This window comes from Boleophthalmus pectinirostris, unplaced genomic scaffold (assembly GCF_026225935.1).
Source record: "Boleophthalmus pectinirostris isolate CB_2022bp ecotype Guang Dong unplaced genomic scaffold, ASM2622593v1 HiC_scaffold_5, whole genome shotgun sequence".
NCBI lineage: Eukaryota > Metazoa > Chordata > Actinopteri > Gobiiformes > Gobiidae > Boleophthalmus > Boleophthalmus pectinirostris.
Window position 1 is genome coordinate 28,649,590 of NW_026571404.1, and position 19,017 is coordinate 28,668,606.

The 19,017-nt window shown below is 35.4% G+C and overlaps 4 protein-coding genes across 5 annotated transcripts; 2 read left to right on the forward strand and 2 right to left on the reverse strand.

Annotated features, from left to right (window-relative positions):
• Positions 1 to 37: 37 nt before the first annotated feature.
• LOC110157007 (glutathione S-transferase omega-1-like) lies at positions 38 to 1,824 on the forward strand. The gene is made up of 6 exons (XM_020921247.2): positions 38 to 197; positions 651 to 759; positions 829 to 1,051; positions 1,126 to 1,227; positions 1,307 to 1,413; positions 1,572 to 1,824. Exons 1-6 carry the CDS (start codon positions 170 to 172, stop codon positions 1,723 to 1,725), a joined length of 723 nt encoding a protein of 240 aa, XP_020776906.1. The 5' UTR covers positions 38 to 169; the 3' UTR covers positions 1,726 to 1,824.
• A 691-nt stretch (positions 1,825 to 2,515) lies between these two features.
• Positions 2,516 to 5,106, forward strand: LOC110156984 (glutathione S-transferase omega-2-like). The gene is made up of 6 exons (XM_055162446.1): positions 2,516 to 2,550; positions 2,609 to 2,621; positions 4,300 to 4,427; positions 4,493 to 4,648; positions 4,786 to 4,842; positions 4,962 to 5,106. Exons 1-6 carry the CDS (start codon positions 2,516 to 2,518, stop codon positions 5,104 to 5,106), a joined length of 534 nt encoding a protein of 177 aa, XP_055018421.1.
• itprip (inositol 1,4,5-trisphosphate receptor interacting protein) lies at positions 4,689 to 9,896 on the reverse strand. Its single transcript, XM_020921407.2, has 2 exons — positions 9,756 to 9,896; positions 4,689 to 7,622 (listed from the first exon to the last, which is right to left on the reverse strand). The coding sequence occupies exon 2, from the start codon at positions 7,555 to 7,557 to the stop codon at positions 5,980 to 5,982; it is 1,578 nt and encodes a 525-aa protein (XP_020777066.2). The 5' UTR covers positions 7,558 to 7,622; positions 9,756 to 9,896; the 3' UTR covers positions 4,689 to 5,979.
• A 1,151-nt stretch (positions 9,897 to 11,047) lies between these two features.
• Positions 11,048 to 18,340, reverse strand: fas (Fas cell surface death receptor). Of its 2 annotated transcripts, XR_008633356.1 has the most exons (11): positions 18,199 to 18,340; positions 16,530 to 16,645; positions 15,379 to 15,513; positions 15,187 to 15,304; positions 15,035 to 15,102; positions 14,924 to 14,968; positions 14,807 to 14,857; positions 14,681 to 14,721; positions 13,916 to 13,934; positions 13,508 to 13,609; positions 12,809 to 12,946 (listed from the first exon to the last, which is right to left on the reverse strand). XR_008633356.1 is itself a non-coding variant. In XM_020921294.2 (10 exons), exons 1-10 carry the CDS (start codon positions 18,216 to 18,218, stop codon positions 12,669 to 12,671), a joined length of 891 nt encoding a protein of 296 aa, XP_020776953.2. In that variant the 5' UTR covers positions 18,219 to 18,340; the 3' UTR covers positions 11,048 to 12,668. The 2 variants fall into 2 exon arrangements, 1 of the variants encoding a protein (XP_020776953.2); XM_020921294.2 differs by lacking the exon at positions 13,508 to 13,609 and having other exon boundaries at positions 11,048 to 12,946.
• Between the last annotated feature and the right edge of the window lie 677 nt (positions 18,341 to 19,017).

Below are 19,017 nucleotides of genomic sequence, written 5' to 3' on the forward strand. Positions count from 1 at the left end.
GCAGCGTGATTGGCCACATCTTTGATTACGCACTCATAGCGGAAGTAAAGGACTCTTACAAAAGACAAAGGTGCCTTATAAAAACGTCTGCTTCGGTCTTTTCCATTTACTTCTGTTTAAATTATTTCATTTTTACATTATTAGTTACATTGGGCCAAAAGCAGCAGAAATGGTCACAGAGAAGTGTTTCGCTAAAGGTAACATCATTTAGGCTATTTCTTAAGGTCTTCATTTAAATGCTACATTTGCCTTGAAAATAGTACAAATGGTCTTTACACAGTGACTAATTATTTTCCAACATGATGTATTCTGTTGTTTTAATTCCAGTGTAATGTGTATTAGATGTTAGCATCAGCTTTTGTAAATTTAAATGCATAATAGGCTACAAAGTTGCAAAGTCATTGGTTGTTTGATACTTATTAAAAACATTGTTATTGGGCTTTATGAGAGCCTGCTCTTAGATATAAGGCCTTAAAAAGTGTGTGGCGCCACTTTGTGGACACTTATCTGTAATGCATAGTTCCACCCTTATATTAAGAAGTAGTATTTTGTTTGTTCAGTTTGTTTGTTGTTGTTGTTGTAAATAATATGAGACATAGACAGTTATTTAAATATTTTAAGTTTCATTTATTTTGTGTATTTTCTTCCAGGAAGTCCTGCCCCTGGTCCAGTGCCCAAAGGCCACATTAGACTGTACAGCATGAGGTTCTGCCCATTTGCCCAAAGGACAAGGCTGGTGCTCAATGCTAAGGGCATTAAGTATGTTATTTATTTGACTTCTTATTGTTTATTTAAATCATAATTAATTGATTGTGTGTTTTTATAAAGGTATGAAACCATTAACATCCACCTGAAGGAAAAACCGGAATGGTTTCTGGAGAGGAACCCTCTTGGACTTGTGCCTGCTATTGAGACCGAGACTGGTGAGGTGGTGTACGAGTCTCCCATCACCTGTGACTACCTGGATGAGGTCTACCCCCAGAACAAACTGCTTCCTTCAACTCCTTTTGGAAAGGCTAAGCAGAAGATGATGCTGGAGTATTTCTCCAAGGTAAGTGTCAATGGCATGTTTCAGTCAACGCTAATGTTCTCAAAATTCTCACTGAGTATATTATTTTTCCACAGGTTATTCCTTGTTTCTACAAAATTGTTACAGCAAAGAAAAATGGTGAAGATGTGTCTGGACCAGTCGATGAACTGACAGAAAAGTTTGATAAAATGGATAAGGTGTGAAGCACATTTTAATACATTTAATATCAATTACAGACATAAATGTAAATAGGCTAAAGCTTTGTGTTTTCTCCAGAGTCTGGTTAAAAAGAAGACCAAATTCTTTGGTGGTGACTCCATTACAATGATTGATTACATGATTTGGCCGTGGTTTGAAAGACTTGAGTCCTTTGATCTCAAACAGTAAGATTTTTATTAATTTGTACAAATGTATATAGGCCTATATTGCAAATACAATATATTATAATACATACAGCGACAGTGTTTACTCTGACAATATGAAAACCCATTCTACTCCCTGTGCTGATATGGTCATTGTATTCTGTGGCATTGTCTTTCAGTCTCCTGGACAGTACTCCTGAGCTAAAACAGTGGTATGGCCGAATGTGTGAAGATCCTGCGGTCAAAGCTAGTGCACACAGCACCGACGCCCACAAGGCATTTTTCAAGTCTGCATTTATTGATGGCAAACCAGACTATGACTATGGCCTGTAAACTCTGTGGTCTACTTGAAAACCCATTCGCTTCTATCAGTTGTTTTTGACAGCAAGACACTTGACTTGAGCTATTTTTAATAAAAATGTAAAACACTGAGCTAACTGATAACTGTCTCTTATTTTCTGTAAGAGTAGATGTAAGGCCTTAATCTTTAGCCTGCTTTTTCTTTATCACTTAAATAAAGTGGTAATGTTCTATATTATATAATATTCTGATATTTTGGCTGATAATGTTTTTATCTGGTTCTTAGATTAGGCATTTGATGCAGTTAAAACACTGTTCACCAATAGTAACAGGGGACACATCCCCACAGTATCCCTATTACTCCTGGAGATTGTGCAAAAGTATCTGGGGCTATCCCTTCTGGTGCCTGCATGCATTTAAAAGTCAATGTAGGTTTGATGATGACAAACTTCATATTTAAGATGTGGGGAAAATCTGCTTTTCAAGTAATTCTACAAATAATAACAAATCTTGTTTTCAGACCAAAGTAATTCTAATATCCTGAACCAATCCAGTGAATTTGCCACGTTTCAAGGTCAATTTTATTTGTAGAGCGCAGACAAGTTGGCTACCGCTTTTAGGTACAGGAGGTACCCAATAGGCCTTTTTCACATCGGCTGGTACCGGGAGAGCAGACAGTTAGCTGAATATTCATCTCTGTTGAAACCATAGACTGTATGGACATCGAAAGTCCATACAGGCAAAAAATACCCGTGCCATAATTCATAGACTTAATTTATTTCTTTTAAAAATATTTGGATTACTGTCACTGTTTACTTAGGCCATGTATGTCCATTCTCATCCAGACATCAGACCTAAGTGAGTTGTGCAGATAGTCTATACCTATCCTCATATCTTATTGCTCATCTGTTGTCAGCACCTGCCCAGATGTATGTCCAGTATTGAATAAAATTATTTAGATTGGTGAGGAAGTAATTTGAGGGTTAAATAATTTGCTGTTAACAACACATGGATCTTCAACATTTCTACAATGCCTTTGTTGAAAATCAATGTCTCATATATTTGCTGGTTTCATGCCATCACGTTGCAGAAGAGGATTTATAAATTATACGGCAGAGGGCGTGATCAGCTGAACCCCATACTCCCCTTTATAAATTATGACTTATTAGGCCATTGTATCTTTCTATTGTGTGTGCTTTAAACGATGATAGCGTATGTATTATAAAGATAGGCTAATTCAGCTCTTATAATTACCCTGAAGTAACAAAAGGTCAGTTGATTGACAGCCTGACTGATTAACTCATGGTTCTTTTTATGAGAAATTTTTATTGCATTTTCTTATAGAGAGTTACTTTCATGTTTCGACATTTGGACTTTTTATAGGAGCGTTTCTTATTTTTGCTGCGCCCCTGCTCCTCACCACAGCGCTGATGACGTAGACTGCTCATACAGGAAGTACAAATAAAAGTGCCTTATTAACACAATCACCAAGTTTAACCAAACGTCTCCTCGTGTTTGGTTGAGTAGGACGATATTATCTCACTGAAATTTGTATTGTACCGTCGGTGGCCCACAGAGAAACCTTAACCTTGCTGGTTGGTTGAAGGCTGTATGACACTGTAAATGTAAAGCTCCAATTTAAACTTTTACTGTCATCATTCAGGATAGGTTCACGTACTACCACCACAGAACTGTCCCTTTACTAAATCATTGCTTCCCAAAGTCAATTAAAAGAGATTACATTCTAAGGAATTTTGAAAAGAAAGACATTAAAATTATTAGAACTAAATATCTTTCCTTTCCAGTTCCCTCTAAAGTGAAGGAGAAACTATTTTAAAATTTGAATAACATTTATCCAACCAATGACTTCCTAAAACAAAAATTCAAATTTGAGACAGGTAAATGTGTGTTTTGTGACACAGGGTATGAGGACTTGGAACGTCTTTTCTTTTTATGTGATTTTTCTACAACAATTTTGGTTTGATTTTCAATCTTGGCTTCAGTCCAAGGGAATTCAATTTGCCCCTCTATAAAAGATATAAAATTTGGTGTATTAATAGATGATAAAAGAATGGAATTTAGGATTAATAATGTATTGATATTTAGGCAAATATTGTATTATTTATTTATTATTGTTTTTTTTAAGGTAAAACCAAAAATAAATAACACACTTGAAGAATGACCTGAAACTTTTTTTTTTTTTTTTTAGCTCATTGAACCTAACTAAAAGAAGAGAGGCCAGCTTTTTTTTTTTGGAATGATTTTGATTTGTTCCTTTGATCAGGAGCTTTGGAATTGCCCCCTTTGGACAACAATGTGTTTTTCTTCACACTTGTTTAGCTTTTTTTCTGTGCTTTTGTTGTGTTTGTTGGCATCTGGGGTTCTGAGGTATGAATTAAATAAATAAATAAAACGATCCATGACTATACCATATTGACATATTGTATATACAGTATAATGCACAGTACTGTAGGCTATAAGTCTACTCTACAGCATCCCCGAGTGGACATTTATGGGAAATGCAACATATTACATAATTTGTGACTTGTGTATTTTATTTCTGAGTAGTATTTATATGTTTTTTTCCTTACAATCGTGTTTATTTAGTTTGTGCATTTTCTTCCAGGAAGTTCTGCCCCTGGTCCACTGACTAAAGGCTACATTAGACTGTACAACATGAGGTTCAGCCCATTTGCCCAAAGGACAAAGCTGGTGCCCAACGTCAAGGGCATTAAGTATGTTATTTATATTATTTAGTTTGCTTATTGACTAGTATTTTAAATGATTTGTCTTTATAAAGGCATGAAACCATTAACATCCACCTGAAGGAAAAACCGGACTGGTTTCTGGAGAAGAACCCTCTTGGACTTGTGCCTGCTATTGAGACCGAGACTGATGAGGTGGTGTACGAGTCTCCCATCACCTGTGACTACCTGAATGAGGTCTACTCTCAAAACTAACTCCTGAATTGAAAGAAAAGTTTGTTAAACTCAACGAGGTGTGAAGAACATTTGTTCTTTACTTTAATCAACTAGTTAGACATGAATGGAAAATGGTTAAAGTTTTGTGTTTCTGGTGGTGACTTCATTATAGTGTTTACATGATGTGGCCGTGGTTTGATTTGAGACTTGAGACCTTTGATCTCAAACAGTAAGTTTTTAAAAATGATTATTTACACATACATATGCATTCTCTTGTAATTGATTGTACATTACAAACATGGCTAACACAGTTCACTAAAAATGTAAATTTTTCCTTTTGTCTTTCAGTCTTCTGGACAGCACTCCTGAACTAAAAAAGTTATGCTTATGCAAGAGGATCCTGCTGTCAAAGCTTTTCATACAGCACAGGCTTTGTTTAAGACTGCTTATGTTGATGGCAAACCAGACTATGACTATGGCCTGTAAACACTGAAAACCCATCCATTTCAATTATTGTTTTTTTTTTTTTTTTTTTTTACAACAAGATACACTTAACTTCAGTCATTTTGAATAAAAAAGTAAAACACTGACTTAAGTCTTTTCTTTCTTCATTTCTATTTGGGTGGAGATGTTAAAACAGTGCTCCACCAAAGAGTTGACATCACTATGAAGAAATCCAATACTATAAATGTAGCTGCCATCAGCGTGCAATACAGAAAACATGTAGACTTATTATTATGACCAGCATAAAAGAAAATATCTGCTTCTACAAATATATATATAAAAATGTAAATTTTTAAGACATTAAATATATATATGTGTATAAAAAAACAAAACTACATATTTTTAAATAATAAATGTATGTAAAAAGAGTATCAATATTATTCTTTGTTGCCAATAATGTATGTAAAAGAGATTTAAGAGATATAATATTTGCTCTTTTTTGTGTATTGGCTATCAGCCTTAAATCTCCAGCACAGGCAAATTTGTTGTTTTGGCTGACCAGCTGCCTAAAGAATATATGTAAGATTTAGAAATATTTGAAAATTTTAGTGCGAAGAGATTACGGCACAAAACGTAACTACTCCGCTCTTATAGGTGCGAGATTAAAAAGGGGGTGTGGGTTAGTTTTTAGTAAATTTAGATTACAGAATTTGGGGAAAATAATCAAAATCGACCATTAATATCGGCCCAAAAATATCGGCTACCTATTTTGAATTTATTATTATCATTTATACTTTTGGTCATTGTTATTATAATATATTGTGTTGTGTGAGCTACTGTGTCCAAATAATTTCCTGTGTGGATTAATAAAGTCTTAGTCTAAGTCTATATCAGTCTATCTCTAATAATTTTTATATTGAACTCATAATATTTCATTTAGCCTGAGGATCATCCCCCCATTGGTCATTGTTGGTGTATATTCTTGCAAAAGAGCAGGTCCATTTCTCAACATCTCCTGAAAATGTGTCAGAGTGGCTTCATAAAGCGCCTTGTCCAGTACTAAACAACGAAACAAGTTGATTGGATCCGACTTCAAAAACACCTGCGGTATCTGAATATCTTTTGGTATTTTACAGTTTCCAACCAGTGCATGATTGAGTCTTTTCTCCTGAAGGCTCCTTTTCATGAAATCAAGTACATCCCGGAGTCTTTGGTCAATTTTATCAACAGTCCACACATAAGGCCGTTTATTTATCAGTAAATGAAATAGAGCAGTTTTGAAGTGATAGCCAGTCAGAGCGCTCTTCCCAGTCAGGCTTGTTTGCTTGCTGTGAAGAAAGGTAACAATTTGAAGGCAGTGCAAAAGACAGGAATTTTTTGGTAATCGTTTTGTATAATATTTCAGTATCTTTTTCTCAGATACAGCCAAAGAAAGTGGCCAGAAAGGGTCCTCCAGAATAGAATCATAATTTGACGGAAAATGAGTTACAAAATATGCATCGCTATCTTCAAATTGCACTGCAGGGATGAGGTTCAGAACTATGACTTTTCCGGATGGTAGTCGTATTTTGAATGCACCAGCAGTGTCGAGATTGCGAAACGTTAGCTCAAAGTCGTATTTATGACAAATTCGACTCCACGATTTGGTTATGGAGATTTGAAACCACTTCATGACTTGCTGTTTGGATAGGAAATTTGTGTTTTTGGAGCACAGGAGTTCATCTGAGCTTCGTTCAGGTTTTGAGTTGTTATTACTGGGATGCAATAGGCAAATCATGTCTTCTCCAAGACTGGTTGAGCAACAGAGACATCCTTCGTCCCCAAATCTGGAAACTGTGATCACGCCACTTCCTTGCATATTTGGGGGGATATCTGAAAAGTTAAACTGGAAGTAGTATGGATCCGGAGGTGAAAATGGTACAATAAGGTCGCATGTCATTGGCTTGCACACTTGCCAGGATTCAAACATGCTTCCTACGCCAACAAAGTCCCCAACTTCCATCTCTGTCCCCATCTCAGAAATGCCTCTATGTGCTTCGAGTAGGTCATCTGCAAAACCTTCCACAAACTCCTTCAGCCGACTGTTTTCGTGAGCCAAAGTGCATCTTTCGCAGAAGTTTTGTAGGATATGCTTACTGAGCACCATAGATCTTGGACTTGTAGTTTCACTTTCATTTTCATCTTCAATTGAACAGAATTCCAAGTCAGACAAATTCCCTCTGCACAGCTCAATAGTTAGAAATATTACAAATGAAACCATGCTCCAGAAGTACCAGCTATAATCAGGTTCAGTGTGGGGTTCCTCTTGCTTGTGTTCAATTTGTGATAGTTCCTTGTCTAACTTGGCTTGTTCTAGGGCTAGTTTCTCCTCGTGTTCTCTCATGCGAGTTAGGAGTTGGTCATCCTGTTCTGGTACGGTGGTGTTCTCATGCGGAAACAGGAGCGGGTTGAAGATGGTAGCGGCCACCACCACACACAATCTTGCAAAGACTCCCTGCATCTTCTACTGTTAAACTGCTGGGGGCGCTCATGCCACTTGTAGTCCACAAAACTGCAGAACACAGCCTGAAGGAGAAAAACAGACATTATAACTGTTACTTTTGAATGCACATATACATTGTTTACATTATTATTGTGCCAAACTGTCTTCAGGTGTCTCTACCTTGCACTTATCATTTTAACTCAAGTGGCATTTAGTTTGAATTAAGGCTGAATTTGTCCAGTAATAATATTCTAATTTATACAATCTGAAATGTTTAAAATTCCTAAAAATCCAAAGGCTTTAACAATACCTGTTCTCCTACATTACAATTACATTTATAAAGTCAAAAATGGCCCAGAAGTTAGTACCAGTAGTAACTGGTACACCCAGCCTCCAATACATACAACCATGATGTTAAGCAAGACTAGACCCACGCATTTCGACCTCAATATATGCATACCATGGTGTATTATTGTTTAAAAGTATTTGGTATGTTTCAAATGCATGAAAAGTGTTAAATTCCTAAATCCTCCACTCTTTAGCACAGTGACTCTAAATATAGCGTCAGTGGGTTGAATGACGCACTTCACCAGTATCAGACTGTTCAACATAGAGGAAGGAAGATCAGGCCCCACAGAGAACATCACTCTATTTAGTTCACTTTTATGCCTCCTTTAAATGAACATCCTGTGAACATGAAAGCTACGAAAGCACCGAATATGCAACAAACTTTAATCAAAATAAAACACGTTCAAAATACAATTACTTAAAATGAAGCCTCTTTCTTGGACGTCATCAGATAAGGCAGAACACTGTACCAAGGGGAAATTACATAAGATTCTTGCTTCTGTTCCAAATGACCACAGTCAGAAAATAACTGCCAAGATCTATATGATTTTCCCTCCACGCATTCACTTTAAATATAGTGTATGTGCAGAGAATCTTTAGTGACAGGCATGAGAAAACTTCCCATGACTTATTTAGCTGGACATTTTTCAAAACATACACAGCGAGCTTTCAGAGGTACACTGCACAGAAAGCTCTCTAAAATATATAATCCTGGATGTTAAAGAAAGAACTATTTTAGGTGTGTCCAGATCCAGGATTATGATACTAAAGCTGGGCAGCCTTTCTCTAACTGTTTTTATTTACCGTAACTTGGCAATGACAAACACATTTTTTGGTTCCAGTTTTACTAAATATTACAATATATGATGCAGCTGTTGATGCAAATGTTCATGCAAACCTTATGCTCTACCTGTATTTTACTGCATTTAAAAGAGGACATATGCAAAATGTACTTTCATTAACCTTAAGTCATGTTAGTTTTTCTCTCAGTGCTAATTTGCAAGCTTTATTTTGATTGGTTAATAATGCATGTTTGAGTCCTGTATTGTCTTGCATTTGAGGCATGAGTGCTCAAAAAAGATACATTAGATTCATCTAGCCCCTATCCCCGCCCACTCGCAATGTACTCTTGCATTGCAAGTAATTGGGCAATTTTTCACAAATAAAAATAGACGAATGAAAATCTAGTTTAATAATAGTTTGCTATAAAATGGCATTATGAAACAAGCAACATACCAGCTGCAGTTTTGAACAGGAAGTCAATAGACCAGTATTCAGTGATTACAATGGACTAAAAAATATAATCATACACGTAAGTCATAATTTAATACTAAATAGGACTACATGGAAAAAGTATTAGGCTTATGTCTTCTTTAAGGAACTATGGAGGTCAAAATTATGACACAAATTCCCTAAAGATTAGCAAATTATAAGTTTGCTTCAATCACGCACTAGAAAACAAATAAGATGCATTAAATAAACACATAAATACATAAATTACTACAACTACTGCAGTTACAGTGGCTTCCATGATGTTAATGTTCCCTAATCCCTCCTCTTTCCCCTAGCAACAAAATGGGCCAACGTGGATGGTGTCAAACAAACACGCTTTTCTCATCATCACGTGAGTCATGCTACAACAAAATCCAAGTACTAGCTGCCTGTAGATGCTTTTGAGTAACTTTTAAACTGAAACTTGTATGCAAGAATAGAAATAGAGAAATATGATCAAAGAAAAACCACGAGGAACATACCTAGTGTAAGAGATCAACGCGCGTAAATTACACGTACTTTGCAAACGCGAAACCCTTAGCTCTCTCAACAAAACAAACGGTGTATTTTAGCTAACATCTTCAAGCCAAACTTACCTTTAAACGCGTCTTTAGGCCTTTTCATGACTTTTATTTTGTGTGAGCAGGTCTCAGCCGTGGGTGATCTCAGTGTGTGCGCGAAGAGAGGAGGAAAGTTGGTGGTAAGTTTCAGAGTTTCCCTCTTACACATTTCCTGCATGTGCGCTCCACCCAGAAAGAAAGAGACCCAACCCGCACTATTGCATCTGTCAGAGTGCGGTGTAAGACCTGGCTGCTCTTAAAACTTACAAGTCAAGACCAGAGAAGGCTAAAGCTAGTCATTTATAGGTCCTATATTATGCAAAATTGACTCCTGTGAGCTTTAAGACATGTTAAAATGTTGTTACCTCATTAAAACATACCAGGAATTGTGTTTTGTTTCATTCACGCATGTTTCAGTAATCATTTATTATTAGTCTGTCTACATCTCCAAAGCTCAAATTGTTCTGTTCCACCTCGTGATGTCATATATTGGTAGTTTTCCAGTTAGCTGCTACCTTTTAAGTTTATTTCAGAAGAGACTGTCAATTCCAGGGCTGAAATAATCTAAATCAGTCATGTCCTAACTATGGCCTGTAGGCCAAATGTGGCCCTCAGGCAAATTTTTCGTGGCCCTCAGGCTTCCAGGTAAATTGGCCCAAATTACCTTACATCAATTAAAAATTAGTTTTTATTTTAGTTTTTTTTTAATCTGCCTTAATAAAGATAATATTTAATATTTAGTGAGTGGCTTTAAGGATCTTAGCATGAATAAAGACTGATAGCTCATTCTAACATGTTAAACATATTTCACTTATTCACTGTATTGAGTCTATGGCCCTCGATCAGCCCTCTGCTTCATCTGTGTTTAGATATGTGGCCCTTGATGAAAAAAGTTTGGACACCCCTGATCTAAATGATTCTAGTGACAATTAAGGGTACATTCACACCCTTAAATTCATACACAGCAAACACCCCATTAAAATTTTGCCTAAACTGGGACTTAATGTTGGAACTAGACCAGTGCTAGGACTAGAACCATACCAAGCATCCAGCAGAAGTAAAGTCTGCTCTAACCAGGACAAAACAAGTACCAATACAAGTGTGAATGCACCCTCACTCAATCCCATTATAAACATGTCTATATTCTTATATTTTCACAAATTATCAACAATACCTGGAGGCAACTCAATTTACATTCACTTTTTTAAATGTAGGCACATAGGACAAACTTGGGTGCACGAAGAGGAGCTATGCTTTTATAAATTGTTACTTGCTGTGGCTGCCCATTTCACTTGAAACAGAACACATCAAAATGACTTCAGTATGCATTATTCATAATGTTTTGAGCATTTATTGTCATTACATTAAATTGTTTGTGAAATCCCTTAGTTGTCCAGGTAGAATCCATGGCTGAACAAAGTTTTTATTTTTTTCCTTTCACATTACATGACATTATATATGCTTTATAATAGAATAAAAGAATGAGAATTTCGCACATCAATTACTTGAGATGGGTGCGTTGGAGCAGCCCCAGAACATAGAGAAAAATCTCGCACACCGTCTTACTTGCGAATTGTGAGATTTATTAGGACAAACCGTGCAACATTTCGGCACTAGGCCTGTTTGCTTGACAGTTTGTCCTAATAAATCTCACAATTTGCAAGTAAGACGGTGTGCGGGATTTTTCTCTGTATGCTTTATAATAAAATCATATACACACGCTAAAGGATAACGCATACAGTCAGCCACAGTAACCACAGTTTAATAAATTTTTGCAAAAATCCATATTTCAAGTCTACAAGGACACTGTGAGCTTTCCAAATGAAATAACTTTAAGTTCATAAACAAAGCAATGACAGTTTCATTTAAAATATATAGCATCATTTCCCAAGTCATTGTTTTCATAATTTAATTATTGTATGTAATTATAATTACATTACGCATTATTATTATTTTTTTACTATTGTCATGGTGACTTCTATTAGAGTTATCAACAACTGTGTATCATTTACAACGTATATCCATATTGTAACAGAAAAAAACGACTGAAACACTGAATTGGCCATGGGAGTTTTAGTCTGTAGGTTCCTCCCACATTGCCCTGCTACAGTCTGTGACACTGTGCTCTCCCATCCTCTTTCTGGACACTTAAGATCTGTTATATTACATAGAAATGTCTCAGCAGACAGTTTTCTGTGTAAAACTTATGAGATAGAGTCTGAGAAAAAGATTGCATATATCGCGGGTGGATGCGTATATGAGCGCATTTGATTAAAGCAGATGTAAAAAGCGATTCTAAAGTATTTAAACATATTTAAACTTAATCATTTTGTAATTCCTGGGTCTATCAATCTGTTTTCTTGCTGCATCTGAGAAGGATGCTACGATAACTTTTCCTTTGGGACCAAAATAAATGACAACACAATGAAACAGCGCGCATGGAGGGACACAAGCATATCAACACAGGTATCGACTCATGATACCAGTATCAAATGATCCGATATTATATATCATTGCATCGCTACTGATAATGGGCTGTTGCCGACTGTTCTAACAAAGTTTACTCCATATCTAATCAATGGAAGCCCAAACTAGTCATGTCCCAAATCAGTCATCTCAGTTTTATAAATACTGGGAAGAGAAACAATGTGATATTTTTGATTGCCACATTTATTACATCATTGCTGATTTATTATCTAGTAACTATGGTTAATCTCTGTTTGAATCTATGTTTAGAGCATAGAAAGTAGAAGTAAAGTTAGTTCAGATTACTTCTACAGAAACTATAATGTGTTTCTATTGCGCACAAAGTGTTTTTTGGCTGGAAACGTTTTTCTGATTGGCTGAGCATGAAGTCAGTGATACCTACAGCAGGGTCTGGAGAGTAGAACTATACAGTTTGTCTGAAAAAAATGGCGTACGCTATTATGCTAGGAGGCTGTCCATATTTTAACTGCTATCAACACTCAGTATGCTCTGCACTTGTTCAGCTGTACTGTTTTGGTGTATCTGTCTTAGGTACTGGACAAGCTTTTCAGAGCTTTTCCTGCTCTCCTTCTCCTCCCAGATGCGCATGAGGGCGATGGTGCGCTCAACACTGCTGGTTGGGTGATCCTGCTCACAACTTTCGATTCTTCCTTTGCTGATCTGACTTTGCATGGCCAAGTTTCTCATGTTTGGCCATCCAATCACTTCTGCAACTTTAGGGATGTGAGGCCCAAGACTTCCTGTAGAGTATGGGAAAAGATTAAGAAAGATGTTTAAATGAAACAAAATATGCTGTAGTTCTATAATTTTGTTCAAAGTGCACATTTTAAACATGCCCTTTACCATCTGAGAGAAGATAAAATAAATGTTAAATACTGACTATTAGTCAAGGGAAATGACTTAAAGCCACAGTATGTTATATTTATACACTAAAATTGTGTCCTTACTGTGAACGGGCTTGCATGTCCACAAACCTGACTAATATTTTGCCTGAAGGATGGCCTCATCCTGCTTGTTTCCATGGAAATGCTGTTCCTTTGGCTAAAATCATCACAGTATGGCAATAAACTTATCTATCTCCATGGAGAATGTGCTGAAGTATGGTTTTAGCTTTCTTTTTCCATGGAATCATGCAGGTGCCACCAACAAAACGTTACATACCGGTACTGTACCTTTAAACAGTTGCAGTGAAACTGATTTAATTGCTATGTTTTTCGCTACTAATAACTTCATGCATGTTGAATGTGGGTAGGACGTATTACAGGTGCATTGCACATCTTTTCTGGTGGAGGGTCCGTCACCTGCTTGTCTTCATGGAGATGTTATTGCTTTGTAGAATGTTCCATGGTAGAGATTACCTAACTATAGGCTACATTGCAGGTCAGATCTGTGGAGAGTCGTCCCTTGATACAGAGAGAATTATTTTATTTTTGAGCAACAGAAACACCATGTAATGAATAAATGCTACATAGATATGTTTAATATCATACCATGGAACTTTCCAGTTAGAGCATTAACATGTCCATGGAGAAAAGCAGGTGAAGAAAAAGTTTTAGCTATACACCTTTAATGTGTCAACAGAAATCTGACTGACCGCTAAAGATTAGCGTCTTACAAGACGATTTTGCCAATAAAGTGCTAAATATCCTATGTTTATTTTATGTTCATGTTGTTCCGTTGTAAACAAAAAAAGATTTGAGATTTCTTACCAAGGAGGTGTGTACTTTGCTAGAGAGAAAAAGAAAAGCATTAATCAAGTAACTGAGTGTATCACAGTGTACACAATAATAATATCATAATAGAACATTCACAATAACATGTAATATTCACAACACAGATACATGCACTAATAACTACTATACAGATAAAGACTAACCTGAACTTCCTACATCAACGACAGCTAGGTTAAAATAAGGGATTATGTTATAGCTCATAATGTAAGTGCAGTGCTTTTGGTCACAAGCAGTAATGTGGTTAAAAGGGCCCATATTACACTGTTTTCTGAGCAATGTTATAGTGTTGTTTCCTCATCAAAAACATAGGCGGAGTTGTGTTTTGTTTCATTCGCATATATTTAATGCACAAACCCTGCATATTTAGGGTCTTCTCTCAAACAGAAAAGACTCTGTTCCACCTTGTGACATGTGGTAATACAGGAAGTGCCCCAACGTAAATGCTGTTCCCTTTTACAAGAATCATTTGGATAATTTAATTTCAAAATGGCAATCTCTCCTGAACTAAAGGTGAAAGGTAGCTGTTAACTTGAAAACTACCGCTTCATGACATCATAAGGTAGAACAGAGCATTTTGAGCTTTGTAATAAAGGGTTACTCAAACATGCAAATGAAACAAAAAACAACACCAAATGTTTTTGATGAGGTAACAACATTATAACAGGGCTTAAAACTCGACAGTCATTTTTGCGTAATATATATAATATGTTAATGGAAAGAAAAACTTTGGTCAAATCCTACCTCAGGTTCATTCTCGTTAACATTTAGAATATTATTACGCTCTGTAGGGAAAAGAAAACATTTGAATTAACGCTCAATGATCAGAACTGTTTGGAGTGTATTGCCCTCCAGTGGTGGAAAATTTACCTGGTTTTCTTTTCTTCTTAAAGTAAAGAAGTAAAGCAACTGCAAAAATAACTATAAACAAAAATGTGTTATTCACTTAAAATGTAAAGTAAGATCTTCCACTAATGTTTTGCTTACCTGCTATGCCTCCCATTGTGCCCAGAACTATAGCAACGGTATTGCCTAAAAAAAGTATGTAAAGGATTATATGTTAAATTTTGATCATTTTCTGTTTACTTGTAACAATACCTTGAGGTTTGTCATTGCATATAGTGTTATTGGTAGCAGAACACGCCACTTTGATCCCTTCTGAACACCTAAACAACAACAAAAATATACAACTTATTTTCGATTAATAAAACTCAATTTTCAACTCTTACGTAAGTTGAAGCTGAACTTACGACTGACAAGGCTCACACGTCTTACAGGATTCTGCACCAGAGGAGCAATAGTGATTCTCCTTGCATTTACACGTGGAGTCAACAGAAGGAGTGCATTGCCTGTCCACCACCAGATTAGCTGTAAATGACACCATATTTTGTCATTGTATGTTTAAATTAAATTCATCATGTTAGATTAGGTAAAAACTGTACCGTGTGGATGTTCACAGGAAGTGCAGGGCTCACATGTTTTCTCCTGATTGGGCTGACTTTGGTACTCCTTCCCAGTTATGCAGGGCACACAGTCAGTTTCAGACTGGATTGTACAATGCTCCTTAACCCTGAAGCCTACAAGACGCAAAGGGTAAGAGTGTGTTAAAGGGCTCATATTATGCTATTTTCTGATCTATGTTATGTTTCCTCATCTAAAACATACCTGGAGTTGTGTTTTGTTTCATTCACACATGTTTAACACACAAACCCTGCATATTTAGGCTGAGTTCTCTCAAACTGAAAACACTCTGTTCCATCTTGTGACGTAGTAACATAGGAAATGCTCCTCTGTGGTTTTAAGCTCCATACTCCTTCACTAGATTCATTTGGAAAAATAAAGGCCTGGAATTTGCCCATCTCTATTAAACAAAAGATAAAAGGGAGCTGTTAACTTGAAAACTACCACTACATGACATCACAAGGTGGAACAGAGGATTTTGAGCTTTAGAGATGTAGATTAATAGAAAAGGGTTGTTCAAACGTATGAATGAAACAAAATACAACCTTAGGTATGTTTTTGATGAGATAACATTATAATAATATAAACCTCACTGGAGTGAATTTTGTGTGATATAGGACCTTTAAATATGCCAGCACTATAGTATTCAGGATTCAAAATCTTTTTCACTGACAAAATTTCTAAACTTTTACATGACTTTTTCATGACCTAAAGTGAATTTTCCATGACTTTACGGCAGTCTAGATGTGTAAAATTAAGCATACTTTTAGGGCTAAATATGAAATGTTAACCCTTTCAACTCACCTTATGGTTTGGTATTATAGTTTTTTAACATTCAAAATGCTGTCAGTGCATTTATTGTCATCTGTTTTAAACAAAAGGCTCATACGTTCGGAAATAATCATAATAGCCTAAAGATAACTTAACAGAACACTGTAGTTGCGTGAAAAAGATACAAAAATTCCATGACTTTTCCAAAACTTTCATTTGAATTTACAGAATTCCATGAATTTTCCAGGCCTGGAAAATTACATTTTCAATTTCCATGACTTTTCACAGATTTCCATGACCGTGGGAACCCTGAGTATTGTTTACAATTATTATAAATCCATGTTTTGTATTGTAGACTCACCAGGACCACACTTGCAACAGAACCTTTCTTCATAGCTGTAGGTATCATATCTACAGCCCTGTCTTCTGACACGGACCCTTCCCTCCTCAGTTTGAGAGGCCAGCATGCAAACGGCACTAGGCAAGAGATAAGAGATGTTATCGATTGGGCTCTGCTATTAAAGCTAACTATATTTAATTAAGAGTGATATTCAGTCAAATGACATGCTTGGTAGGCCTGTCACAATGACAGATTTTGAAGTTCGATATATTGCTGTAGTAAATCTAAATGATAATATTGAAAATTTATGACACTGACACAATAATCCAAGATCAAATTTATACCACAAAAACTATTCTAACTACGTTGCAGTACTTAATCATACAATTTTAGCTTTGAATTGCACAGTATTAGTAAGAAGAGTGCAGCACAAAATACATTTTTATTCAGTATTCGGTAACTACATATATTTTCAAAGTATTCTTCCCATCACTGTTTATAGTAATCGCAGAGAATGAAATACTGTTACAGAGAAACATCACAATAAACGATAATATTGAAACTACTACAATAAAAAATAAAGCAGGTTAATCCCAGTAAACCATTTTAAAATTATACCATATCATTAAAAATCATGAGCTGCAACAAATAAAAAGCAGAATGAAGCAATAATTAGCCATTAAAGTTACTTATTCAACCCTCTACAACTCAAATTTTATGGTATTACAGCAAAACTAACAAAAATCTTCCCATCATTGCAAAGAAATTATACACGCGATATAAATATTGAGCCCAAAATATTTAGTTCCAGTTTTCATGCTTTGAAAGATAAGTCAATATGGTAATTATCATTACAAAAGCTGAGTTGGAAATCTGTGATTAAGTTTTGATTATATTATGTATTGTTGATATAAACTGCACATGACATAGTGGTCTAATTGTTCTGGTTATTTGTTTTTTATACCGTCATTTGTTATACTGATTTACTGTATGTAATGTAAGATGACGCATCTGGTGTCATTTGAGGCCTGTATATGAAAGTAAAAAAAGGCAATGTCAGTAGCACTTGCACAAACATTTACAGTCAGAGTATGCAAAACGCAGGGTGAAACTGGTCTCTTGAAAAAATAGAACATCTAATACAGTTACAACTCCACAAAGTCCTCATCCTTATAATAGAACTACTACTGCTCAGTGGTGTTTCTTAAGTAAAAGTACAGACATTGGAGCAAAAAAAAAAAAAAAACTCGTATCAAGTTTAAAAAAAAAAAATAAAAAATAAAAAAAAAAAAAAAAAATATATATATATATATATATATATATATATATATATATATATATATATATATATATATATATATATATACTTCTCAGTCCTGTTCAAAATTGTAGTCGAACAGAAAGTACAGATACCTGCTCTGAAACGTAGTGAAGTAAAAGTAACAAATAATCCACTAATAATCCAGTAAAGTAAATTAAATTTGATTGCTATAGTGGTTGTACGATACCGTTACACCTACCAGAATTAGTTAGTTATACGAGATGACTATTACTTCACTGTCTTAATATTCTGGTAACCTATCTTTAAGAAAGAGTAAACCCTGTGCTTATGGTTTCATTTTCGTAAAAAAACAACAATACGGTAACAGAATACTCAATGCGCAAAGCCCAAAAAGATTTGATTACTTACAGTACCACGTAAAGAAACATCTCCAAACGAACTTTAAATCCGGTACAAGTACAATTTAGGAGACGGAATCGTGTGTTACACACAAACTACCTTACACATTTTCTTTGGGCTATTTCCTGATTTCAAGTCGGGCGGAGTCGACTGACGTGAGTGTTAAATTTACTTTCGGTTTCGATTTTAGTCCTTCAGGAATTGCCATACTTGCCAGGGGAAGTACATTAGTTGTAGGGCAACATGCAGAAATATGGTACAGTAAAAAAATACGATACCGTGCTTGTTAATTAATTAGTCAGTAGCATTTGTAGTAGTACCCTCCTAAAAGAAATGGGGAAAAAAAGAACAATACACATGTTTACCACTAGAGTGAGCAATAGCTCTACTGCAGTGACAGTTCTGGTCTTAATCCATTGTAAGTAAAGCAACATAAAATTCATATAGGTTCAGATTTGAGACCACACTTTATTATTTTCTTTATTAAATTATATAAATTATATAAATATGTAAAAATGTAAAAAAAATAAATAAATAAAAATCAGAGGAAACTAAACTAACAAGACAATACTATAAGATTCTGCGGTGTAAATGTTAATACTCTATTTATTTGTATTTCTTTTTCCTAAATTACAAACGTAACCTAATTCTAGATTTTTTATGTATGTAAAAATTAATTGCATAATCAACCATTATGCTCATGGATAGACATAGTTTTTAACATTGCTCCATTCCATTAGATAAATAAGATCAAATAAGATATAGGTAGTATTTTTTACCAAACTTCCCAAACTTTTGTGCTGAATAATGACATCACGTTTTCACTTT